Source organism: Capricornis sumatraensis, chromosome 16 (genome assembly GCF_032405125.1).
Source record: "Capricornis sumatraensis isolate serow.1 chromosome 16, serow.2, whole genome shotgun sequence".
Taxonomy (NCBI): Eukaryota; Metazoa; Chordata; class Mammalia; order Artiodactyla; family Bovidae; genus Capricornis; species Capricornis sumatraensis.
The window spans coordinates 82,223,883-82,249,621 of record NC_091084.1 but is presented as its reverse complement, the minus strand read 5'-3'; the positions used below and the strand labels follow the sequence as shown (position 1 = coordinate 82,249,621).

General features: G+C 56.6%; 1 protein-coding gene across 1 annotated transcript in view; it reads right to left on the bottom strand.

The window, feature by feature from the left end:
* DTX4 (deltex E3 ubiquitin ligase 4) overlaps nt 1–19,684 on the bottom strand; it is a 37,792-nt gene extending 18,108 nt beyond the window's left edge. The window contains exons 1-4 of the mRNA XM_068989092.1: nt 19,474–19,684; nt 10,396–11,110; nt 2,606–2,667; nt 1,796–1,957 (exon numbers count right to left, since the gene is read on the bottom strand). Of these exons, the coding sequence (XP_068845193.1) occupies nt 1,796–1,957; nt 2,606–2,667; nt 10,396–11,110; nt 19,474–19,684 (1,150 nt within the window). The remainder of the gene's footprint in view (nt 1–1,795; nt 1,958–2,605; nt 2,668–10,395; nt 11,111–19,473) is intronic.
* Nucleotides 19,685–25,739: the final 6,055 nt, after the last annotated feature.

The window sequence follows — 25,739 nt, the reverse complement described above, 5'->3', positions numbered from 1 at the left end:
GGCCTGCCTGATCACAGCAAGCCCACTTTTTCACTGGCACGGGCCGAGCGGGCTTCCCTTCCCCAACGTCAAAGAGCCTGGACCTGCCCAAAGGCTGCACTGAGCTAACAGTAACGAAAGCTCTCTGTAAACAGTTTCACATTTTGAAACATTGGGCCGGGGTATGGCATTCCTTTCACAATGTGCAAAGGACTGTCTTGATCTGTAGCGTGTCGTCGAAGCGCCATCGTTTTTATGGGAAACCGGGACTTGACGACCGCGGCTTTCTGACGGCCATCCTCCTGTCGACGCTGCGGTCGCTGCCCAGCAGTAGGGAGAGGATGATGTGTCCTGGCCGGGGGCAGTGACTCTGGGATTTGTGGGGAGGGGGAGCCAGGCCCCTAAGAAGCAGCCTGGACTAAAAGCAGCAGTTGGCATGAGACAGCCTTGCCCAGGGGCAGGAAGGAATAAAGGGTTGGAGCCTCCTTGGCAACTCCCTGAACTTCTCTGAGCTTCTGTTTCTCACCTAGACAGCAGGCAAGAACAATAGCACCTGCTCAGAGGCGCGCTTGGACAATTAAATGCAACGTACAATTAAATGGACCTACAGCCCTGCGGGCACTTTGCCCGCTAAGAGTCGGGTAAGTGCTATTAATAATAACAGGAAGAATGGGAAAGCGCAAAATCCCATCGTTTCCTATGAGACCGCCAGGAAGACGAGCGAGTTCATTTAAGCAGAGAAATGTCGGCAGGCTGGAGAAGTAGGACAAGGGTCTCACGAAGTGGGTCCTCCAACGCCCAAAAGCTGGGGCGCAGGCCCTCTCTTCCCCTGCCCTGCTCCTCTAACAAGAATTAAGCTTTTGTCGACCGAGAGCCTCTTGCTTGCTGAGCTAAGCTGTAACATGCATATGATCCTACTGAAACGTCACCAGTTTGAAAGGGAAGGGCTTAGGGCTGACGGTTAGAAACTGATACTAGAGACCAGAGGTTTCCCAGATGGTCAGTGGTTAAGAATTTGCCTGCCAAAGCAGGAGATGCAGGCTCAATGCCTGGGTCGGGAAGATCCCCTGGAGGAGGAAATGGCAACCCACTCCAGGATTCCTGCCTGGGAAATTCCCTGGACAGAGGAGCCTGGCGGGCTACAGTCCACGGGGCCACAAAGAGTTGGACATGACTTAGCCACTAAACACACACACACACACACACACACACACACACACACACACCCCAGAGCTAGAGAGAGCAGCCACAGAGGTCAGGCTGGGTCCTTGGGGCCCAGGTAGGCACAGGTATTGACCTCGTAGCTGCGGGACTGTGAGGAGGGGTATGAGCTCTAGCAGCCAGAGCTTCTGGAGCATCCCGAGGGACACGAAAAGTGGCGACCTCCACTGCCTTCCAGGACACACCTGCTGGGTACCGGCTGTGTCTGTTGTAAAGGGGAGAAAACTGAGGCAGGCTGGGGTCTCGTGACTTGCAGGGGACAAAGTTGGGATCTGAATCCAGGCTGTTCAGGCTCCCATGCCGGAGTGCTCCATCTCTCTACTGTGTATTCTTTGTGTCACACGCTGTATCTTTATGTGCCCGTACTGTTGCCCTGAATTTCTCTGTTTCTCAAAGGGTCTCCATCAGATCCAAACCTATCCACTTTAGTGTAATCCTCAGGGTGGGGCTTAGTTAGCCCATTTAGCAGATGCAGAAACCGAGGCACAGAAGGCACGGGCGTGACCCTCAGTGGTGGAGACAGAGCTGGGCTGGGAGCCAAGTCTATGACCCAGCCCCACCCTCCCAGGACTCCTTTTGACAAGGAGGCTGATACCTTTCTTGGCTTGCTTCTTGGTGGTCTTGCGGCTTGTGTTGGAAACCCCGGGGATGGATTTTATTTCACTCTTGCTGACGGGGGGTGGGTGAAGGACCAGCTTTGGTGGCCGGGTGAGACACACGGGCAGCCCTGCCGCGCTCATGAGGATCCCAGTGATTCCTGGAAGACAAGGGCGCCAGGGAGGAGGGCGGAGGGTCAGCCCCAGCCCGCTCCACACGCCCCTCCCAGTGACCCGCTGCACCCTCTCCCTCCCCAGTAACCCGCTTGCCCCTTCTGCACGCTGATCCTCTTAGCCTCCCTTCCCCTCTTCTCAGCAGCGAGCTCTGCATTTTGCAATCACTTTGCCCACACTGTTCCTTCCCTTCCCGTCCACCCTCTGAGGTCCTCGTTTGTGTCAGTCACCACCAGGATTCTCTCTCTTTTTACAAACGTCCATGACACCTGTTGCTTTTGCTCTCCTTGTCTTTAACTTCTTTTTGTTTGTTGTTAAGCTTTTCATTTCGTATCGGGGTTCAGCGGATGAGCAATGTGGCGACAGTCTCGGGAGAGCTACGTTTCCAGGCACCCACCCCACCACAAACTGCCCTCCCGCCCGGGCTGACACGACACTGAGCTGAGTCCGCTGAGCTCTGCGGCAGGTCCTTGCTACCTGTCCATTTATCATAGACCAGCACAGACCGTACAGTCCACGGGGTCGCAAAGCATCGGACACGACTGAGCGACTTTCACTACACTTAGTGCTTACGCGTCCATCCCAAAGGGCCTCCTAGTCTCTCCCTTTTCTCCCTTCAGCCGGGGCTTCCTTACCTGCCAGCGCGGGGTTGACGGGGCTGGACCCACTCAGGTTCTTCACGGGGACAGTGGGCACCCTGCAGAAGCACAGAGCAGACACGTCATGCTTCCGACAAGCGGGAAAAAGGGCCACAGTGCTGGGTGCCCCAGAACGTCGCCCACAGAGGGGCTCCCCTGTTACAGGAGCCACTTGCTCCTACTAAAGCCGCAGTCAGTGCGCAGCCAGAACGGAGCCCTGCGAACCCCAGCAGAGCATGGTACAGCTCCACTCAGAACCTCACAGCTCAGAATGGCCCAGGGCTCCCTCAGATTCCCAGCGAGGCCTGTCCCACTCTGTAGAGTCACCGAACAGCCCGCCTGAGCAGCCCCCGCCAGCTCCCTGGTCTGCCCCGAGTCACTCATTGCCTCTCGTGATGTCGCCGTTCTGCTGCAGGCCGGGCACACCCCAGCCTCAGGGCCTTTGCACTTGCGGTTCCCTCTGCCTGAAGCCTTTTTCCACCTGACCACCGCTTGGCTCCCTGCTACAGATCCTTCAGTCTGGGCTCCGACATCCCCTACTCGGCGATGTCCCTGAGGCCATCCCACTTAACACGGCTACCCACACCTCCACCCCACCCTGAGATGCCAAGTTCTCTTCCTTGGTCCTTTTTGCTTTTTGCCCACACTGGTCGACCTGCAGGATCTTAGTTCCCCGACCAGGGATGGAGCCTGGGACCCCGGCAGTGAAGTCCTAACCACTGGGCCACCAGGGATGTCCCACTTAAGGTCTTTGAAAATAAATTGTTACTTATCTCCCCTCTCGAAATCTACGCTCTATCAGGACAAACACTGCTGTCTGTCTCATTCAGAGCCTGACACTTAGAGGCATTTCATGAATATTAGTGGAAGCAATGAAATACAAAAAAAGAAGCGAGTTCAAACCCACAGGGTATAGTCACCTTAGAAGCTTCTGGAAGAGAGAGCCCCTTGCCTGAATCAGAAGCGCCAGCTGCAGGGCGCGAGCATCTGCACTTTGAGGAGCTTCTGCTGAGAGGTGGGCAGAGGGCGCCCAGCCCCAGCCCAGCAGGTGGAAACCACTGCTCTAACAGCTGCCACCTCTTTACCCAGAGAAACACAGACGGCAAGCAGCATCTCCTTCCTTGTCCTTCTCCCCAGCAACTCGAGCCAGGCTGGAGACAAGACAGCCCCACTGCCTGGGAAAGTCAGGGTGTCCCACGGGGCTGAGGACAAGAATACAGGGCGCGTGAGGCTCGGTCTTGGGCCATCCCCGGCCACCCAGGCCTCTGCAGCTGGGCTTGGAGAGGGGGACGAGGGCTGGAGATCCTGATGGCCCGGGTCACAGACCGCCAGAGAAGCCAGCAGTTCTGCTTTGGGGGAGGGGCGAGAGGGGGTGCTGGGAAAGCAGGGGGGCGGGGAAAGAGCATTTTGCTGGCTTACTGTTCACTCATGCGCTTCGTTGTCCATCCCTATAGAGCCCACCTTGGTGCTGGACACTGCCGGATGCTGGGGACACAGCAGTGGCCCACACAGCCTTTCATCCAGTGCAGAAATCACTAACGAGTCCAGCCCGCCTGATCCCAGACACCATTCTGAATGCTCAGAATAGACACATCCACTCAACCCTTGCAACGACCTATCCGAGAGATGTGATTGTCATCAACTCCGTTTTCACAGGCAGGGGCGCTGGGGTGCAGAGAGGGTAAGCCAGCTTCAGGGAGGCCACACAGCGAAGGGTTTGAAGCCCGCTTATCTGGCTCTGGAGCCCACGGTCTCAGCCATTCACGACGTATGCTCCTGGGTCTGTGCGGTTCTTATCACTCCCCCGTGCTGCAGACGGAAAGCGTGAAGCTGCGAGCCTGGGGAATAAGCACCCCGCCGAGAGGTGAGGCCAGAACGGCCCCTGCAGGCTGGGCGCTGGTGCATCTGAACCCCATGTGCCGGGAGGATGGGCGTGCCCTCCACCATGCGGAGTCCTCTGGGGCCTCTGTCTCCTCCGGGGGACGGTGACCGTGCACCAGGCTTGTGAGACGATGTGAGAATAACAGAGGCGGGAGCGTCTGTGTCTCCACAGTGGAGTGGCCTCCACCGAAGGCCACTTGTCCTCAGAAACTGGCCTCAAGATGAATCAAATGCTGATTGGGGGGTGCTGGCGGAGGAAGCTGAATTCAACATGAAAGAAAGTCATAAAGGGGACTTTCCTGGTGGTCCAGTGGCTAAGACCCCGAGCTCCCAGTGAAGGAGGCCTGGGTTCGATCCCTGGTCCGGGAACTAGACCCCACGTGCTACAGATGAATATTCCACATGCTGCAGCGAGAAGATGCTGAGGGCTGCAACCACCAGTGCAGCCAAATAACCAAACATTAAAGGAAAAAAAAGTGAAGAAGAAAGTCACCAAGAAAAAGAGGAACCAACTTGATTCCGGACTCTGTAACCTGCCCACACGGCCAGGTGTGGTACAGCAGGTGGGAGTCAGAAGAGCCAGGTTCAAGACCCAGCCCCATCAGGATCACGCACACATGCTGTCACCTCAGGCGTGTCAGGCTCTCTGTGACCCCATGCACTGCAGCCCTCCAGGCTCCTCTATCCACAGGACTCTCCATGCAAGAATCCTGGAGTGGGTTGCCATGCCCTCCCCCAGGGGATCCTCCCTACACAGGGGTGAAACCCACGACAGTTACGTCTCCTACACTGGCAGGCAGGTTCTTCACCACCAGCGCCACCTGGGAAGCCCACCAGTAACAATGTCCGTCAACCTTATTGAGCCTCCATTTCCTTATCTGTAAAACTGCGAAAGTCTTAGGTAGGAAGCTGCATATTAAAAAGCACAGACATTACTTGGCCAACAAAGGTCCATCTAGTCAAGGCTATGGTTTTTCCAGTGGTCATGTATGGATGTGAGAGTTGGACTATAAAGAAAGCTGAGAGCCAAAGAATTGATGCTTCTGAAGTGTGGTGTTGGAGAAGACTGTTGAGAGTCCCTTGGACTGCAAGGAGATCCAACCAGTCCATCCTAAAGGAGATCAGTCCTGGGTGTTCAGTGGAAGGACTGATGCTGACGCTGAAACTTCAATACTCTGGCTACCTGATGCAAAGAGCTGATTCATTGGAAAAGACCCTGATGCTGGGAGGGATTGGGGGCAGGAAGAGAAGGGGATGACGGAGGATGAGATGGTTGGATGGCATCACCAACTCAATGGACATGGTTTGGGTGAACTCCAGGAGTTGGTGATGGACAGGGAGGCCTGGCGTGCTGTGATTCGTGGGGTCACAAAGAGTCGGACATGACTGAGCCTTTCACGACTGAAAGGCTGCCAAGAGAGACTTCCTGATGATTCTCCACCCCAGAATCTGACGACCCCACCTTGGGGGCAGTCTCCCTGCTGGGCTCCGCACCGGGTCTGGTTCCCCTCCAGCCTCTCCAGGAGGTGCGGGAGTGCCTGTTCCCTGGATGCCCACTGGGGACGGCAGGCATGGCCCAGCCCTGCACCTACCTACCCCTTTCACCACCTCTGAGGCCCCCACTCAGGCTGATAAGCAGCTGCAATCTGCAGGACAAAAGCCACCTTTGTTCCCACAAACTGGACCAGCAGGTTTACCTGGTCTGGTGAAGGAGGAAATAGTCCAACCTCCCCAGAGGGCATGCCCAGGGTGGCCTGAGAACTGGGGGCTGGGAGGAGGGTCTGGAGAGACAGGGAGGGTGTGCCCTCGAATGCTGGCAGACGGGTGGGCGTCCCCACCACTGCTGGATGGCAGGAGAGGTGGAAGGGCTTGTTGGCGGTACTGGACGCTGGGAGCAGGGCTGGGGAGGGGGTACGTGATTGTGAAATGCAGAAGCGTCCAGGGGAAGGGCCTGCCAGGGGGTCGGGAGGCCTGGCTTCTAGGCCAACCCCGCGGGGCCTTTCTGAGAACCCCACAGTCACTCTGCCAGCCTCAGCCACGTCTGCGCTACCGAGGCAGTACACAGGGCGCCCCAAATCTCAGTCCCCGGGAGGAATGCGGATCTGGGTCACATCTTCTGTAAACAGCCCAGCCCTATGCGAATCTGGGTGATGGTTTACATTCTTGCCTGCCAAGGGTAAGAGCAAGCGGGATCCAGAGAGAGCCTTTTCCTGCCTGATGGTGGGTTACTCACTCAGTCGCAGTGGACTCTGTGACCCCAGGGGCTGCAGTCCACCAGGCCCCGCATTCTCCAGGCAAGAATTCTGGAGTAGGTTGCCATTTCCTCCTCTAGGGGATCTTCCGGACCCAGGGATCGAACGCAGGTCACCTGCATGGCAGGCAGACCCTTTACCAGCCGAGCCACCAGGGAAGCCTTTTCCCCTCCTCGCTTAATATCCCAGTTTTCTCAGATTCTTGAGGGGGTCAAGGGTAAGCATCAGGCTGAGTGCTGGGCAGACTGTGGAGCTGGAAACACCTGATCACCCTCCAGCAGCGTTCCTGGTGGAGGTGAAAACCCAGGAGAGCAGCCTCCAGGGTCCACACCAGTCACACCCCATTGGGGCCCCCGGGTTATAGGCGCTTGAGCCCTTTGTCTAGAAATCAGCAGGCCAGACAAAGGGCTGCGAGCATCCATCCACCTCCTCCAGGGAGCGTGGCTCAGCCAAAGCTGCAGGACCCGACCCCCTGTCGGCCAGTCGGTCCGGCCTGCGGCCTGCGTGCTGCGGGTGCACGTTTTAATTTCAGTCTCGAGAATACAAAGCGGAGAGAGGAGTGGCAGGGTGGCGGGGAAGGAGGGGTTGGTGAGGGGAGAGCCCTCTGCAGACGCCGCGGGGAGAGGCAATGCTTCTTCGGGGGTTCTGAGCCAGCCCAGGGGTGCTCAGCAGAACCGCGTTCTTGTCTCTCCAGCGACCGAGGTCTCGCTGGAGATGGAGCCGCCTGCATCTGGAAAAGAGGGGCGACTCCCGCCCTCGGGGGCACAGCTCCCCCCTCTTTAGAAACCACCGCTTGTGTCTCTGAATAATTCACAGGGTCTTTTGTTCCCCCCAGACCCTTCTCTCCAGGGCACCTCTCCCACCCTGCCGGTCTTCCTCTTTTCCGGGGGGAAGTTGCTGGGAGAGGTCACGGGCAGAGAGGGGAGGGGCCGGGGCCGCTGGAAGACAGCAGGTCGATGGCAGAGGCAGACAAAGGGAATCGACATGCTCATTAAGTGGCCGCGGGGGTGAGGGGGTGGGGAGAGGCTGAGAGGCGAGGGCTGGGAGACGGAGAGCGCTGCGGAGGGGCCAACGCTGTTGGGGAGACGGCGGAGAAAACCAGCCACTTTCTATAGCCCTTTCCAAACTGAACTGCCTGGAACTCTGCCTTCCTGGGTCGCTCAGATTCCATCAGCCCTGCAGACGCTAAAGCAGAGATAGAAGCTGAGATGTAAGGCGATCTGGGCTTCCTTATCCTCTCATGGCAAGGAGGTCACTCGGCTTTTGCCTAGGGCACCAGAAATGAAGCGGTGGAGTCAGCTTAGATCTGACTTCAGCAACCACAGGCAGCAACTGTCTGCCTCGCTCAGACAGTTCATAGTAATAATAATAGCAGCCTGTGACCAAATTCTTATCACGTGCCCAGCATTATGGTGAAAAACCTGAAAGCCTCCTATAATCCCCATGGCCAATACTATAAGCAAGGAGCCATTCCTACCCCAATTTACAGATGGATAAACTAAAGACGGATGGTGCACAGCGTGCCCCGAGTTGCACAGCCAGAAACCTGGGTCCCAGCGCAGGTGCTGAAGCTTCTAGAGGGTGAGCTTCTCTTACCTCCACAGGAGCGTCCCTCTCCCACGGTGGCATGCACCAGGAACTCCTGCAAGGGGCCCCAGGAGGCTGCCTTACGCCAGCGTGGAGACAGGACCAGCAGCATCGCGCCGGGTCCCGTCCCTCTGCCAGACATTCCTGCAGGCCCAGAGGAGGTCATAGGAAAAGCCATGGCACCTGACCGGCATCTGACCATTTATAACTTGCCTTTGAATACAGTGAGGAGCTGGGCTTTAGCCAAAAGAGCACTGATCGGATGAGGGGACGAAGACCTGGGCCCCAGCCCCGACTCTGAAACACGTGGAGTGTGCAGCGCTCCCTGTGTCTGACACTTGGAGTGGGTCCCTGCTGGCGAGTGCATCTGGGCAGCTGTTAAGGAGTGCCCTCTCCTCACTGAGGGTTACACGTTGACTCGGGGTGGGGGGCAGGGCAAGCCTGCTACCCCAGTCCACACAGGCAGGAACGTGGAAGTGCAGAGAGTCTAGAGCTCGCCCAGAGGCAGAGGCAGGGGTATGCTGGGCCACCTCCCAGTCCTCAGCATCCCCTCGTCTTCTCTCTGCCCAGGGCCGAGCCCCCCGGTGCAGAGATCCTCCTCCTGGCAGCCCAATCTTCGCAAGCTGGTGTCCACCCTAACTCTAAGCCTTCCTGAATATCTGCGGCTAGGGCCGTCCGCCGAGTCAGGCTCCTATAGAGAAAGGCAAGACTGGCAGGCACGAGAGGCCAAATCTCACATGAAATCCGTGGCCAGCAGCCAAAGGCGGTGGGTACCACGTGGACCTGGGTCTCTCTGACTTTATGATCAGGAAGACTAAGAAGGTTGATGGAACACAGGAATAACAGAGCGGACAACAAGTGGTCACAGGAATGACTGACACCGAGCCCGGAAGTGTCTGGCATATGTAAGAGGGAGTGTGTGAAAGTGAAGTCGCTCAGTCGTGCCCGACTGTTCGAGACCCCATGAACTGCAGCCCACCAGGCTCCTCTGTCCATGGGCTTCTCCAGGCAAGAATACCGGAGTGGGTTGCCACACCCTCCTCCAGAGGGTCTTCCCAACCCAGGGATCAAACCTGAGGCTCCTGCAGGGCAGGCGGATTCTTCACCATCTGAGCCACCAGGGAAACCCCACGGTAAGCACTTACTAAACGTGGGCTGTTATTCCAGTCTGGAGTCCCTGGAGGCGAGGGAGTAACTCTCACGGGACACTTGCGTGTGCGGTGTGCGACTGCCAGGGAGGCAGCGTGGCACGGTCGGAAGGAGTCTGGGACTCAAACTTCAGGTTATCATCTCTGCTGATAACCAGATACGTACCGTGGAGCGAGTGATCCTCCCGGGTCTTCCAAGGTAAAATGGGACCAAAACCACGTGCTTTGCAGACTTGCAAGGATTAAGAAAAGCGATGAGGCCTGCAAACTAGGAGGTGAGGGAGCCCACCAATGGTGAGTGCTCCTCCTTGGCAGGCACAGTCCTCACTGCAATCCTGACACCACGGCCGGGTTTACAGATGAGCAAGTCAGGACTCTACAGTGTTAGGGAACGGCTCCTAGCACAGGGCTGCTGCTGCTGCCGCTGCTAGGTCGCTTCAGTCGTGTCCGACTCTGTGACCCCACGGACGGCAGCCCACCCGGCTCCCCTCTCCCTGGGATTCTCCAGGCAGGAATGCTGGAGTGGGTTGCCATTTCCTTCTCCAAACCATGCAGGCATGCTAAGTCATTTCCGTCGTGTCCCACTCTGTGCGACCCCATAGACGGCAGCCCAGCAGGCTCCTCCGTCCAAGGGATCCTCTAGGCAAGAGCACGACTGGGTTGCTATTTCTTGCTCCTAGTAAGAGGCAACGTCTCCTTCAGAATTCAGACCTGCCGGGACCCCAAAGACCAAAAGGCTCCCCTCCGCACCACACCACCACACCACTGCGGGCCTTCCCCCTGCCACCAGAGGGTCTGGAGAAGCCGAGGAGGAGCTTAAGCCAGAGCAGCCCCTGGGTCCTCTCTGACTCAGGCGATCCTCAGGTCTGAGGCCCGGGGCTCCGGAAGCGCTCAAGGGTGTCTCCGCAGAAGCACTTACCCAGAGGCGATCAGCACCCGGGACTGGGCGAGGGCCAGTCGCTGCAGGCTGGTCCGATTCAAGGTCGCCAGGGCCACACGGCCGGCCTTGCCGTTGGCCCCCGGGGGGCTGGCGGGGCAGCCCGCGGGGCCCGCCCCTGCCGCCGCGCTGGAGGCTTGTCTCCGGATCGCCTGCGACGACGGGGCCGGCTTCCCGGGGCCCTGGCCGGCGCCCGCGCTGTCCGGCGGCGTGGCCCCGGGGCCCTGGGGCGGCGGCCCCTTGACGGCCGCGGGCGGGGCGGCGCTCCTGCGGGCGGCTGGGGCCGGCGGCGCCGCGGCCTTGACGCTCCTCACCAGGACGCACTGCGGGCAGGAGCAGGGCGGCGCGCGCGGCCCCGCGGCGGCGGCGGCCCCGGGGGCGGCCGGCCAGGACGCGGCGCGGCCCGCGGCGCCCGTGACCAGCGGGTAGACCAGGTCCAGGCGGCGGCGCACGCGGCGCTGGCGCTGCGTCTGCCGGTTGATCTGGCCCATGGTGCCGAAGTCAATGACGTAGCCGAAGCCGATGGGGCTCAGGTCGATCCAGGGCCGCTGCTTCTCGAAGGCGTGCTGGATGCTGATGCCCACGTCCATGTCGTAGGGCGTCCAGGAGCCCCGGTCGTTCTCCCACTCCCACACCACGCCCTGCCCGGGCGCAGAGGCGGCGTCGTAGTAGCTGCGCCGGACGGGCCGGAGGGTCCCTGCCGGAGAGGGACGGAGGAGGCGGTCAGCGGCACCCAGGGCTGGAACCCACGGGTGCTGCCTTAGGAGGCTCGCGGTTAGCGAGTCTACCGTGGGGCCGGGCCTTTGGCTGCCTCGGCTTTGAAGGAGGCCCCTTCCTGCCGTTTCAAAGTCTGCCGTGAGGGAGGGTTCAGGGCTGCGGGCTGGGGTGGGGGGCAGGGTGGGAAGCTGATGAGCTGCAAGGAAGGATGTGGATGACGCTGCAGGGTACCCCAAAGAGCACTGGCTGGTTTGGAGTCCGAAGACCCTAAGTTAGATTGCAGCCACATTCGTTTGCTTAATATAACAGCCCACAACCTCCTTTTCTCCCCAGGAGAAATAACGATAACAGCTCCTTTGCAAAGTTTTTGCCGTAATTAAATGTTGCTCTCTCACTCAGCATGCATGTATTTGTGCCAAGTCCTGGGTTTCTCAAGCGCCCTGTCCTTTGCACTAAAGCATATCACCTTTGACACATAGTAGGTGCTCTTAAATAATCTCTCTTCTTCCGTGACTCTCTAAAGGCCTAAGCCCCCAAGGGCTAAGAGGAAAAGAACACAGGTCAGGGAACCCTAGAGAACGCAGGAAGGCTCTGTCCCCACCCAGGAAGCCCGCCCACGTGGTGATGGAGCTGGCATTCTGGAGTTTTATGGGTGCGGAAAAAAATAAAGATCAGGGTGGGAGAGCTCTCTCATATTTCCCAGCATTAAATCTTGTATCAACAACAGTAATAGCGATCCTAAGAACAACTTTCTATTTATCTAACATCTTTTATTCAAGAAGCTCAACCTTCCTAAAGATAGGGTTGTGGCTGTTTAGTTGCTGTTTAGTCAAAAGTTGTGTCTGACTCTTTGCAACCTCATGGACTGTAGCCCACCAGGCTCCTTTGTCCATGGGATTTTCCAGGCAAGAATACTGGAATGGGTTGCCATTTCCTTCTCCAGGAGATCTTCCCAACCCAAGGACTGAAACCGCGTCTCTTACATCTCCCGCACTGGCAGGCGGATTCTTTACGCGCTGACCCACCAGGAAAGCCAAAGGTGGCATGAAAGTGAAAGTGCTGCTTGCTCAGTCCTGTCTGACACTTTGCGACCGCATGGACTGTAGCCCACTAGGCTCCTCTGCACATGGAATTCTCCTGGCAAGAATACTGGAGTGGGTTGCCGTTGGCTTCTCCAGGGGATCTTCCCACCCCAGGGATTGAACCCGGGTTCCTGCATTGCAGGAGGATTTTTACCATCTGAGCCACACGGGTGGTCTCATTTGTAGTGCCCAATGAGACAAAGTGTAGAAATACACATCAAGAATTGGAATCCAGATGTGTGTGAGCAAAGATCATGTTCTTCAACCTCAGATAACTCTGCCTGCTTCCTGAATAATAAAAAGAGGTCCTGTAATTCTAAAACAAAAGATAGGATAGTCTCCATCTGGATTGTCTCAGGGTGGGTGGGTAGGGGGTGGCAAGGGCAGGGGAGAGATCCAGGTTATTGCAGGGGATCGGTTAGGGCAGAGATGAATCTTCAGGACTGGTGGGGAAAACTAAGCCTGTAACTTGCCTCTTTCTCCTCTACCTCCCGGAACCCTGAATGCAGACCCATGCCCAACCCAGGCTCATTTCATGGGCATTAAGTGAAGGCGGAGGACGCCTGGCTTGGGGCAGGAGGGGGAGACTGGGAGAGCTCCTAGGATGCTGGAATCTCTGCATCTGTCAGCTTAGGCTCCGTCAGAGCGGTGGGAAAAGGCTCCCCTCCGCTGGCCCCTGACCCATCCCCTCCTCCAAGCCAGAAGGAGATACCAAGACCGGGGACAGAATGCCATTCAAAGGGGGAAGAAAAGGAACAATGACTGTTGAGGCCTTTGCCAGGCCGTCACCCGCCCTCCCGCCCCGCCTCCAAGCCCCTTAATGACCCAGAGCATCAATATGCAGAGGCTGGAGGGAGAGACAGAACAAGCCCCTTATTCAGGCCCGGGAGCTCTGCTGGGGGACGCGGGGGGCGCGGGGGAGGAGGGAGAAGGGGCACCCAGGAGGCCCCCGTCCTTCCCCCGGTTCCCCCCTGAGGAGCCAGCTCGCTGGGGGACAAAGTCGCGGCCTTCGGATCCAACGGCGGAGCTTCCGGCCGCACCAGCCGCTTGGTCCAGCCTCGTTTCCCCACCTGTTTGCTCCCTCGCCAGTGCCTCCCCCACGCCTCCTAGTCACCAGGGCTGGCCTCTGGGGACGCCCTTCTTCGCCGTTTTCATCTGCTGAAATGTTCCTTACCGTTAGGCTCCTGTGCCATTTGTCACCCACTTCTGGACGTGCCCTCCCGGTCCGGGCACCACCCTCAGGGAGCCTGGGGAAGCACGGCGCCTTCCGTCTGCTGGGTACCAGCCTTTTTCACACACCGCCTCGCGCGGAGGCGGAGATGCTGCCGCAGAGCTCCCTGCCCTCCAGCGCCTAATGCAGCGCGGACGCCAGAGACGCGCAGCGGTGCGTGGAAGACGCACCTCTGGGGACGCTGGCATCTGATCACAAATGTTGCTGAGTGTGTATCAGCGGCTGTGAGGAAGGCCGATTCAGGTGCTCCTCAAGCGCCTGGAGTCTAAAACCAGGCAAGGAAGTTACGAGACACAGGCTGCCCGGAGAAGGCTGCCAGCAGGGCAGTGTTAACAGGAAACCACACGCCCTGGGAGCTCCAGTCCCGGGCACGACTTCCTCGAGGTCAAGACCGAGAGCCGCTCCAGCCGCCCCTCTGTGGCCTCCACACACCCTGGTACTCTCTGCTCACACTTCCGCCTCACCGGCCTCTGGCACCCTCTTAGGTGCCCATCCTTCAGATCTCAGTTCATTTTCTCAAGGAAACCTCTCTGGGCCATCCAACTGGCTCAAATTCCCGCTCCTCTCATTATTATTAACACCGATCTGGAGGTGTAGTCACACATTTCTTTGTGTGACTCATCTGATGAACATCACTCTAATCCATGGGACTCCCGGTCTCACAGAGTGGGTATCCAGGAGTTTGCTCACAGCTGCGGCCCCCATGCCGGGCATGTCCTAGGAGCTCTGTACTTATCCATGGAACACATGAGGTAATAAGCACTTGGAGAACATTTCAAGAGGTGGAGAGCATGACAAAGAGCCTAGGGCCCGGGGGAGAGGGGGAATCTCAGGAGGTGACAAGGCCAAAGCAGGGCAGCTCAGGAGAAGCAAGCTGCTGCAGTCGGGGAGGGGGTGTGGGTCCCAGGGAATGCCTGAATAAAAGGCTCGCCTGTCTGGCAGGTCTAGGGGAAAATATGGGCAGAGAGCAAGCTAAACCTGGAAGGGCATGTGAGAGGCAAGGCACAGATGGTCGGAAACGCTGGGCCCGGAGGGCTTTTATTTACAGGTCTCGAGGAACCACTGAGGCTCGTGACACAGAGAAGTGATGGCCCCGGTGTGTCCACGCTAACTCGCTTCAGTCGAGTCTGACTCTTTGCCACCCCACGGACCGTAGCCCACCAGGCTCCTCTGTCTGTGAGGTTCTCCAGGCAAGAATATTGGAGTGGGTTGCCATACCCTCCTCCAGGGGATCTTCCAGACCCAGGGATCGAACCTGCATCTCCTGTGTCTCCTGCATGGGTACGGGGGTTCTTTACCGCTGAGCCCCTGGGGAAGCACAGAGACACCAGAGCTGCTCTGTTTATTGAGTACTGGGGTGGGGGGCAGGGGGGGGGTGCGTGGGAAGTGGTGAAGGGATGGAGGTGGGAGAGGGTGCTGGGAGCAGAAATGAAAAGCAGGTGGCAGACCACAGATCCTACAGAGGGGCGCCGGGCAGGGCGTGAGCCTGAGTAGCTGAATGCTTTCTAAGTCATCCAGGGTCATCGGCTTCTGAGTCTCCTGGGGAAACAGATGAGTCACCGATGGTCAGCCTGGCCGGGGGCCGGGCCCAGAAACCTACACGTGAGCCCCTGCCGTGTTCATCGTGACTGCTCAACTTTCAAATCCCACATGTCCGTATAGATGAGACATCCAAACACAAAGCTGAAACGGGTCAAAGACTCGTTTCGATTATGGGCAGGCCATAAGATGGTGATGCCATTCACCAAGCAGAGAGGTGTCACAAGGAAGAGCTGGCTTTTGGAGGGAAAGATGCTGCGTTCAGTTCAGCCTTGGAGGGCAAGTTAAAACCAGGAGGTGGACCTCGGCACCAAAGGTGGGGGACAGGAGGGATGGTGGGGGTGCGTTCTCTGAAGATTTTCAGAGACTGCTCCATCAGGAACCGGTGGGTCCTGGACCTGTCTATAGAGCCTGAACAAGATGGTCGGAGAAAATCCACGGGGTCCCAAGGTGCAGTGACTGAAAGACAGGGATAAAGGATTACACAGACTAAGCAGGAAGAAAGAGAGAGAAATGAAAGGTTTCCCTGGCAACTCAGATGCTGACACCCCAAAACACCACCCAAGTTGTTGGCTCCTGGGAAATGAGAGACAACGCCTTCCAGGAATGACCCTAGGATCCCAGGGCATTTCATCCACATCTCTGTGGTTCTGTGCTCAGGATGTCCCAGGCTTCTTTGACCAGCAGCCTTCATCCGCACTCGAACGTTCCACGAAAGCGAAGACTTGGACGGTTTGCTGTTGCAATATCCCCTGGGCCTGGGACGGGGCCTGCGTGAAGCAAGCGGTCCGCAAGTGTTCCCCAGAGGAGGCAGGGCACGCGCACTTGACTGGGAACCTCAGCTCTGTTGTGCACTTGCTGTAAAACTCTGGGCAACTTCAACTTTTCCAAATTGCTTCCTTTACTATGAAACCAGAACAGCGGGTCCTTCATAAGAGGACCATGGAGGATGGAACCAGGTACTGCACACCAGGTGCCTGCTGCCGGCCCCACACCGCAGCACCCTGTGGTCATGACGCTCGCCCCCAGCACTCCTGTGCTCACACACGGCGGGGAATATCGCGGGAGAGTGGGCTTAAAAATCAGCTCCCTTGACTCATGCTCCATCTGACCTTTCTCACTGTGTTAAAGACATAAAAGAGACGGATGTCCCCTGGAAAACTGAGCTGGAAGGAATCCTCCCTCACACCCTGGTACTTCTCTCAGCATCTTCAGTGGCGCAGGCTCCAGATTCATCCGCCCACTGACCTGCATGATGGGAGGCAGGGAGCCAGAAGGAACCTTAAGGCTGCCCTTCATTCTACAGGTGAGAATGACGCTTAAGCAGTCAAGGGACTCAGTGGTAATGATCGGGTCCGCTGAAACATACAGGGGAACATGGGACAGTGATGTTGGAAGATACAGGCGGTGAAGGTCAGCCTGGTCAAGGCGAATGGTCAGGGGCAGAGAGGACCCAGCCAAGGCTTTGGGAAGCAGGCAAGACTCCTTCGCCTCCACCTCCCTGTCTCTTTCCTCCTTCTCCCTTCACCTCGAGGAAAAATGACACTGAATGCAAGTAAGCTAAGAGTCTGGGAGCAGAGGGGCCCAGCGCAAACAGAGGCGGGCGAGGTGTCTGCGACCCCCCAGCCATCTCCCTGGAGACAGACTGGATGAGGCTGGAGCTGGGGGACTGGAGACGCTGAGGACTTACTTGGCAGCAAGGCAGGCAACTTCTGAAAAAAACAAAGCTCCCGTGTCAGGAAACCTCCCCACAGAGCGCAGGCAACAACAACAGAAAAAAAAAAAAGAAAGAAAGAAAGAGAGGAATCGCCTCTGGGCAAGGGGCTTCCAGCTCCCCTTTGTTTATGGAGATGTTTCTGGTTCCCAGCTTCAAACTGTGGCTTGGGGATGGTGGGTGCTTTAATTAGACATCGCTAGGGCTTGGCCGAGGTTGCCCGGGAGCCAGTGGGTTCCAGTCCCTACCTTGTCACAGCTTCATGCATGAGCTATATGGAGAAGAACGGTGTGTCTGTTGGCGGAGAAGACAGAGGCGGGGGGCTGCAGACACCCCGAGATGCTGTTCTGCTTTGGCCAGCTCCCTGACAGACCCAGCACTCCCGGGAATCCAGCCCAGGGCCTTCTGCACCGGGTCTGGCACGGAGGATGGTCTGCTGCAGAGGATGGGTTGGCCAGCCGACCCTTAGCATGAGTGGGTGAAAGCAAAACAGTCTCTAAAAGGAAGAGAACAACCGGACAAGTCCCCCGAGGCAGTTAGACCAAGGCTCCAGGGCCAGCTCAGGCCTAACCTGTGGGGCGCCCCAGCCCCCAGGTCCCTGCCCACCCCCAGGCAGTGGTCAGCTGGTTCTCAGGAAGAGTGGTTAGACCTGGGGAGGAGGGTGTGTCCTTCCACTGGGTCTCCTCCAGACTTCACTTCTGTACCAAGGACCCGTACCAGGCCCACTACAGACATCCCTGAACACTGAGTAAGCTTTCCTCCTTTCCAAACGTGGGACCAGGCCTGGGACCTCTATGTTGCTAAGGTGTCCCTCCACCTGCAGCTGAGATTTAATCTGAAATAGGACAGCTCATAGGCCTCCTTGGTGGCTCAGCGGTAAGGAACCAGCCGGCCCATCCAGGAGACACAAGTTTGATCCCTGGGTCGGGAAGATCCCCTGGAGGAGGCCAAGGCAACCCACTCCAATATTCTCGCGTGGAAAATCCCGTGGACAGAGGAGCCTGGTGGACTACAGTCCATGGGTTGCCAAAGAGTCAGACACGACTTAGTGGCTCAACAATGACAGCTGAACAGCTAACACCTGTCCATGAATTCTGAGCAGGACTGAAGTTCCCTGTTGCTAGGTGTCTTGACTGTCAGCCTCACTCTGGACCCACTGACAGGGATAGACCTTTCCAACCGCTACCCTAAGTCCACAGTTAACTTCTCCCCATCTCCCCAGGCCGCACGATCCTCTGCCCCAGTCTCCCCACTTCCCTCTGCCCCAGTCTCCCCACTGTCCTCTGCCCCAGTCTCCCCACTTCCCTCTTTAGCCCCTCCTCCCCCAGTCTCTCTCAGCTCCACCTTCCCCCCTCTCTCACCAAGGCTGAAGCCCCCCCAGAGGCTAACACTTCTGGAATCATTTCCCCAGAGGGCTTCCCTCAATAGGCGAATGTCTGCAAAATCCTTGGCAGGGAGCTTGTTGGGAGTCGTGGCTACAGATGAAGACGGGGGGTGGAAAGACACCCCTTTCCCATGACCATCCTAATTAGCGCTCAGGCCGTGGGGGCTTTCCAAGGCGGGCGGACATGCCCTGCTCAGGCAGCTGCTGTCCGGCCCTCTGGGACTCTCCCGGCCCCTCTCCGGCCCCTCCGCCCCCACACCTGCCTTTCGGGGGGCTCCTCAGTCAGGGAGACCTGGGGAGCTGAAGTCCATGGGGTGGCAAAGAGTGGGACATGACTGAGCGGCTGAACTGAACCAAGCTCTCACCCCCATGGGGAAAGCCCAGCCAGAATTCCAGAAACTCCCCCCAGAAACACCGCCTCCCTGAAGAGGCTCTTCAGGGATAGATGCGTCCCAGACCAGCTGAGCCCGGCCGGGGGCCTCGCAGAGAGGCAGGTGTCCCCAGCTTCTCCACCCTCACGCCAAGGACCGGGCACCCTGATCGCCATCCTCACTGGGGCTGGGAAGCCGGGCTGGTAGTGGCCACAGCCGCAACTTACTTCTCACCAGTAGATGGGAGCTCAATGTGTCCCCCGTCGGGGCCTTTGTGCGAGGAAGCTGGGGACAGTTTCCTTGCAGGAATGCGCAGCCCCGGCCGCCTCCGCCCCCAGGGACAAACACGCTCGGCTTTCCCGCTGGCATTCCGGAGCGGCGGCCCTCCCCGTCCCCTGTCCATCTGCGCGGGCCTGTTGCTTCCACCCTCGGAGCGCCCGAACAGAGGCGCTCACCGCCCAGCGGCCGCCAGGGCGTGTCCGGCCCGGACAGCCCCCCAAGTCCATCGGTCTCTCCGGGGAGGCCTGTCCCTTCGCAGGCTCGACTACAGCGCCGGCCTCCCGCGAATCTCCACCCTCCCGCGCGCCCGGTGCCCACCCCCAGGACGCGGCTGGGGAGACCGCATGCCCCCAGGAATGGCCGAGGCGGCGAGGTGGGCAACCGAGGGAGCGGGTGGCAGGCCCCAGGGTGCCCGAGGCAACGAAGGCTCAGCCCACGTGATGCTGGCGAAGGCGGGCAGGTAGTCTTGCCCACTGGCCGGGATGCTGGCACGGCCCCTCGGTTCCTACAAGAGCGGACTTGGGGTACCGAGCGTTTAAAGAGAGGGGGACGTGAAGGGCTTTCTTAGGGGCGAGGGTAAAAGTCGGCCGGCCTAACCAGATCTGCACGGACGTTTATTGCAGCAGGTATGAGAGGATCGCGGGGCGGGGGCGCCCTCTGCTCGGTAGCCTGTGGGGGACCCGGAGGTCCGGAGGGGACCCCGGCGGGGGAGGGTGCGCGCGGGGCGGGGACGGCCGGCTCACCCGTGTCCTGGCGAAACTGGTTCATGGAGTGCAGGTCGATGATGTAGGGCGCGAGCCGGCGGTCCACCTGGCCCAGCACCACGCTGCCGCCGGCGCGCGGGCCGGCGCGCACCGCCGCCTCGATGTGGTGGCTCACGGCGGGGCTGTAGGGCCGCCAGCGCCCGTGCTCGTTCAGCCATTCCCAGACCACCACGGCCGAGGCCAGGAGCATGGCGCGCCCGGCCGCCCGCGGGCCCCGGCCGCGCACCCCGCGCCCCCGGCCGCCTCAGCCCCGGGCCGCGGGCCGCGCCGCCGCCGCGCGTCCGCTGGGGCCCCGAGATCCCGGCCGCCGGGCTCCGATCGCGCGCCCCGCGGGGTCGCGGGGCCTCACGCACACGGGCGCGCGGCCGGGGCTCCAGCCCTTGCACCGGGCGCCGGCGGGATCGGGCGGGCGGCGGCGCTCGGGGCGGCTGGCCGGGCCCTCCTCCCCGCCCCGCGGCCCCCGCCGCCCCCCCGCCCGCCCGCCGCGCGGGCCGAGAGCTCCCCCTCCCTGCGGCTTCGCGCCGCCGCCTCGGGAAGGAGCCGCCCCTCCCGAGCCCCGCGCCCGGGCAAACCGCGCCTGCGAGGGGCTCCGCGGTCCCGAGACGCGAAGGAGCGACACCCCCGCCCCCCACCAGGACTCGGCCCCGGGACCGCCGCTGTCAGCATCCTCGACTTGGCAGGCTCCCTCCTCAAAAGGGAATTTTTTCTTTCTTTCTTTTTTTTTTAAAGTGCAGTGTGATCTCTGTCCGCACCGCGAGCTCCGGGACCCGCAGCGCCTGGCACACTCACGGTCTGCACGCTATCGCCGCGGGGGCCGTATTCCCGCATCTTCGCCGGCATCCTGCGCTGTCCGTCAAGGACGCGGGGCCACGCCCCCGGGCCCAGCCGCGGCCCGGAGCCCCCCGCCCCCTGCTGGCCGTTCCTGCCTGGAGGACCCCGGGGACAGACGAGCCTGCGGCCTACGGTCCATAGGGCCACACAGTCGGGTACGACTGAGCGACTCAGCACTTACGAGCCTCTCTGCTGAGACCCCCTGCAAAGGCGTGCAGAGATTGGAGAGATGACGGATTAACCCTGTCGGTGTAGAGGGCAAATGTGGGTTTTCTGGCCTGCTTAGACTACCTTGGGCTTCCCTGGTGGCTCAGATGGTAAAAAATCCACCTGCAGTGTGGGAGCCCTGGGTTCATACTCTGGGTTGGAAAGATCCCCTGGTGGAGGGAAAGGCTACCCACTCCAGTTTTCTGGCCTGGAGAGTTCCATAGACTGTATAGTCCAGGGGGTCTCACAGAGTTAGACACGACTGAGTGATTTTCACTTTCACTTTAGACTACCTTACTGAAATAAAGGAGGCATGTGTTAAATGGATTTATTTTGCAGAATTTCTGTGACGCAAATAATGAGACGCGAGGGCTTCCCTGGTGGCTCAGATGGGAAAGAATCTGCCTGCAAAGCAGGACAACCGGGTTCAGTCCCTGGGTGGGGAAGATCCGCTGCAGGGGGGAATGGCAACCCACTCCAGTCTTCTTGCCTGGAGAATTCCGTGGATAGAGGAGCCCGGCGGGCCTCAGCCCATGGGGTTGCAGAGAATGGGACCCTTCTCAGGACAGACAAAAGTTAGACTTGGTTGTTGTGGTCATCAACAGTCAACGTGGAAAATAGTCTAAAATGGATATGTTCTGACTAAAAGATTAGATTGACATCAGGATTACCTATTAATCTTTCCAGAAAGCACAAAACTTGCTTTGCTAAAGCTGCAACCACATGAAACAGTGCATTCATATGATCAAGATCCAGGATAGGATCTGGAGAAACAAAAGTAGTTTCTGTAATTAAAACGGGGATTAAGAAACTTTCTGAAACAATCGTTTTCTGCCAAAACACCATATGATCTCCTTTGTTTTGGAAGATCTGTGTTCCCTCCACTCCTTGCTCTCCGTTGAATTGTATCTGCCCTTTCTTCCATCACTAGTACTTTCCAAATCTCTTCACCCCTCTTCCCTTACCTCCCTCTTCACTGAGTCCTAAACATGAAGTCAGCGAGAAATACCAAGCACGCTCTTTGTCGGGCTTCTGAAAGCACCAGACGTGACGCTGCCTCTGAGCTTTGTCCCTGCTGGCCCCCTTGCCCAGAAATCTCCCCAAGGCCACCCCCAGAGTCTCCAGTAAACTTCTTCCCCAGGATCAGTCTCCCAATCCAACTCAATCAACGTCTCTCATTAAAACAAATAATTTTAGAGTTTGAAGGACAAAAGGAAAAGGAGCTAAGGATACCACAATCCACCAAGAGTCACTATTCCCATTTTATAAATGACACAGTTTTGGGAATTTGAGCAGTTTGCCCCAGTTACATGTTTAACAGAGGGGAAACTGAGATTCAAAAATTCAGTGGACAAAAAGCCAAATCAAACCAAGAACAACAACAACAACAAAGACAAAATAAAACCCCATATTGTTCTGTGACACGTTATATGATGAGGAGATGGTGTGATGAGAGGCAAGACATATAGCAACATGAAACTGCCTCAGTGTGCAAGAAAGGGAGTGAGGCAGACAGGATAGAATGTTCTGGAAAGAAAAAGTAGAACTGAATGAAAATGAATATACACTTGTATCGAGCTATTTTTACTTTCAGTCATGAGACCAAGAGTATGAAGACCCTGGGAACTTTCCTATGGTCTGGGCAGGCAAAGATCCAGAAATTCACTAGAAAATATCAGTAACAATTTAAGGGGAGTTGGAAGTATCAGAGAAAAAAAAACAACACAGCACCTGACCAACTAAATGAGGAATTCCCAGGTAGAAAAAGCCGAAGCCTGGTACGAGAGGTACGTTCTGTGGGTGCTTAAATGGAGCCTGTATTCTGCCGTTGAGTGGAGTGTTCTACAAGTTTTCATTAAGTGCTGTTGGTTGGTGACTTTATTGAGCTCTTCTTCTCTGAGGCTGATTGTCCGTATAGTTGTTCTATACAGCTTTGAAAAAGGCGAACCGGAGTGCCTAACTGGAATTGCGACCTTGCCTGTTTTCCCTTCTTGTTCTCGCGGGTCTCGCGTCACACACACTGCCCCTTTGTCGCTTCTGCTTTTGCACACTCACGATTGCTTTCTTTTTTGATGGGCTGACCTTTTCAGCGTTACGTAGTAGTAGTTAGTGGTAATTTTCTTTGATCTGAAGTCAACTTTGTCTAGTATTAAGATAGGCACTAATGTTTTCCTTTTATCGGTGTCTTCATTATGCATATATTTTCCCCATTCTTTCTCTTCAGTCTGCCTCTAAAGCTATATCTGAACTGAGTTTTTAAAGACAGTTTGTAACTAGGCTATGTTTTAATCTACTCTGGCAATCTCTGCCCTTTAACTGATACACTTAAACCATTTACATTCACTGTAGCTATTAATATGTTAGAGGTTAAAGAAAGAGAGAGATAGAAGGGAAAAGAATGAATAGGCAAGCCACGAACTGAGATGAAAGGTTTGTGTGTCGGGCAGATGTGGGGAAAGCAAACATCCTCGCCTTGTGTCTGATCTTGGCAGGAAAGCATCCGGTTTCTCACCATGAAGTATGATATTGGCTATAGGACTTTTGTAGATGCTCTTTATCAACTTGAGAAAATTGCCCTCTATGTCTAGTTGGCTGACAGTTTTTACAAATGGGTGTTGGGTTTTGTCAAATGGTTTTTACTGCATCTGCTGTTACGATCATATGGCTTTCCCTCGTTAGTCAGCTCATGGGATGAATCACATGAACAAGGCTTTCGATGCTGAACCAGCTGTGCATGCCTAGACTAAACCGCATTCATTTGCTGGTTTTTGTCTGTATTCCTTCACTGTAATAAAACATGGCGTGAGCATAATGGTTTTTTGAGCTCTACTAATCTTTTAGCAAATTATTGAACTGAAAGGTGGTCTTTGGAAACTTTTGAACTTATACATTATAACAGTCTTGCCCAACGGGAAGCTAAGAAGCTAAAAATGGTCAATCAGAGATGCCTCACATTTACCATTTACCAAATAACATATTCATCAGTTCAGCTTGCAACCCCATCACCATCTCCCAGAGTTCACTCAAACTCATGTCCATTGAGTCGATGATGCCATCCAACCATCTCATCCTCTGTCGTCCCCTTCTCCTCCTGCCCTCAATCTTTCCCAGCATCAGGGTCTTTTCCAGTGAGGCAGCTCTTCGCATCAGGTGGCCAAACATCCGTCCTTCCAATGAACACCCAAGACTGATCTCCTTTAAGATGGACTGGTTGGATCTCCTTGTAGTCCAAGGGACTCTCAAGAGTCTTCCCCAATGCCACAGTTTAAAAGCTTCAGTTCTTTGGTGCTCAGCCTTCTTTACGATCCAACTCTCACCTCCCTACATGACTACTGGAAAAACCAAAGCTTTGATCGGAGGGACCTTGGTTGGCAAGGTAACGTCTCTGCTTTTTCACAGGTTCCAGGAGTGCAGCCACGGATGTCTCTGCAGGAATGCCCCCCACGGTGCCCATGCCACTCACTTGTGATGTTTTCTCTCGCTCACACTCAGCTCTGGGTACACCACTTCCGAATTACAAGAGGGAGTTTTTGGCCACACCTGAATTATGACTTGGCAAACCTGACAGAACTCACCACACAACGGGCCGTTCTGAACGAATCGTCACAAGACGTCTCACGGTCAGGTGCTCCATTTAAGCCAGGGTCCACTAGAACACCAGAAGGTGTTATTCTGAAAACTTACACCTTCCACTGAAAATGGCGTGGCCTTGCTGCAGAGCCACAGGGGTCTGCATTGTGACTCTCCCACATGTGCTGTGAACTCCACATGGAATCTTCTTCTATATCTGATCCTTCTAATACCACAGGGTCAGCTCGGCTGGATGATCCGAGTAGCAGCGCTGTTTTCACCACAGACTGCATCTTCTGCAAAACCTGTCCCTAATCTAAGTTCCACTCAAAGCTGGAAGCTTATTTTGTCACCGTATAAATGGGCAGAAGCAGTATACCCAGCTGCAAAATATGCTACCCCCAGGAACCAGAGGCACTGTGGCCTCCTCCTGTACAGTGGGATATAACATTGCTTAAAGAGGAGACATCCTGGTGTGCCCCTGATTTAGCAGGTTCTTCATAGAATTACCTCCCAGCATCTGAAATGCATGTGAGCCAGGGCCTCTTAAGTGGTGACTACTTCAGCTCCTCTGGCTCGATTAGCATGATACCATTGATCAGTTCAGTTCAGTTCAGTTCAGCCGCTCAGTCATGTCCGACTCTTTGTGACCCCACGGATCGCAGCACACCAGGCCTCCCTGTCCATCACCAACTCCCGGAGTTCACTCAAACTCATGCCCATTGAGTCGGTGATGCCATCCAGCCATCTCATGCTCTGTCGTCCCCTTCTCCTCCTGCCCCTAATCCCTCCCAGCGTCAGGGTCTTTACTAATCATCATCGATAGAGCTGACTAATATGATGGTCTGTGGGAATTACACATCACCCACACTCTCTCACTAACAAAAGGAAAATGTGTTAATACAGTTTCTTGGGGCAAAACTAAATAATATATGCTGTTGTCTCTTTGTGCGAGTTCAAAAGTTTCTGATCCCCTTTTCTAATAGTGAAAGGGGGGGGGGAAACACCACACTCATCCAATCAGTGACCACAACCATATACCTGAGACCACGCTCATTTCTTTTGCAAAGATGCTGCATCTGGCATAGAAGCTACAGCTGGACCTGCCACTTGGCTGACTTGTAGGAAAGAGACTTTCATTCTTCAGGACTTGCTAGGTTTCTGCAGGGGACAGATTGACAAGTCAAAGGCCTGTGTGACAGAGGCCGCTCTTTTTGTGCTCTTCAGGGCCTTAAAGCTTGCACTAGTTTCCCGGCTCCCCTCCCACTCCAGTGGGGGTAGGTAAGTCAGCAAAAAGTTTCCTCAAAGACTTACGGTGCTGATGAGATAAACACTGGGGCTCAGAGTTTGACACGGGAAGGACATTAATAAGCATCCCAGGCTCTTGGCTGGACCCCCAGAAGGTTAAACTCTAGAGTGGAGTGGATCAGAGGTAGGCAAAGCCTTAATATTCTGTGACTCCATTTCAGGTCAGTTTCATCTCTCACAAGATGAAGATGATTTGATTTCACACTATCAGAAGACAGAGTGACCTTTCCCTGGAGGGCAAAAACAAAACAAAACAGAAAAACATCCTGATGGGGGATGAAGTGGGGGAGAAGTTTTCTCCCAGAAAGGCAAGTGCCACTTTTTCACGT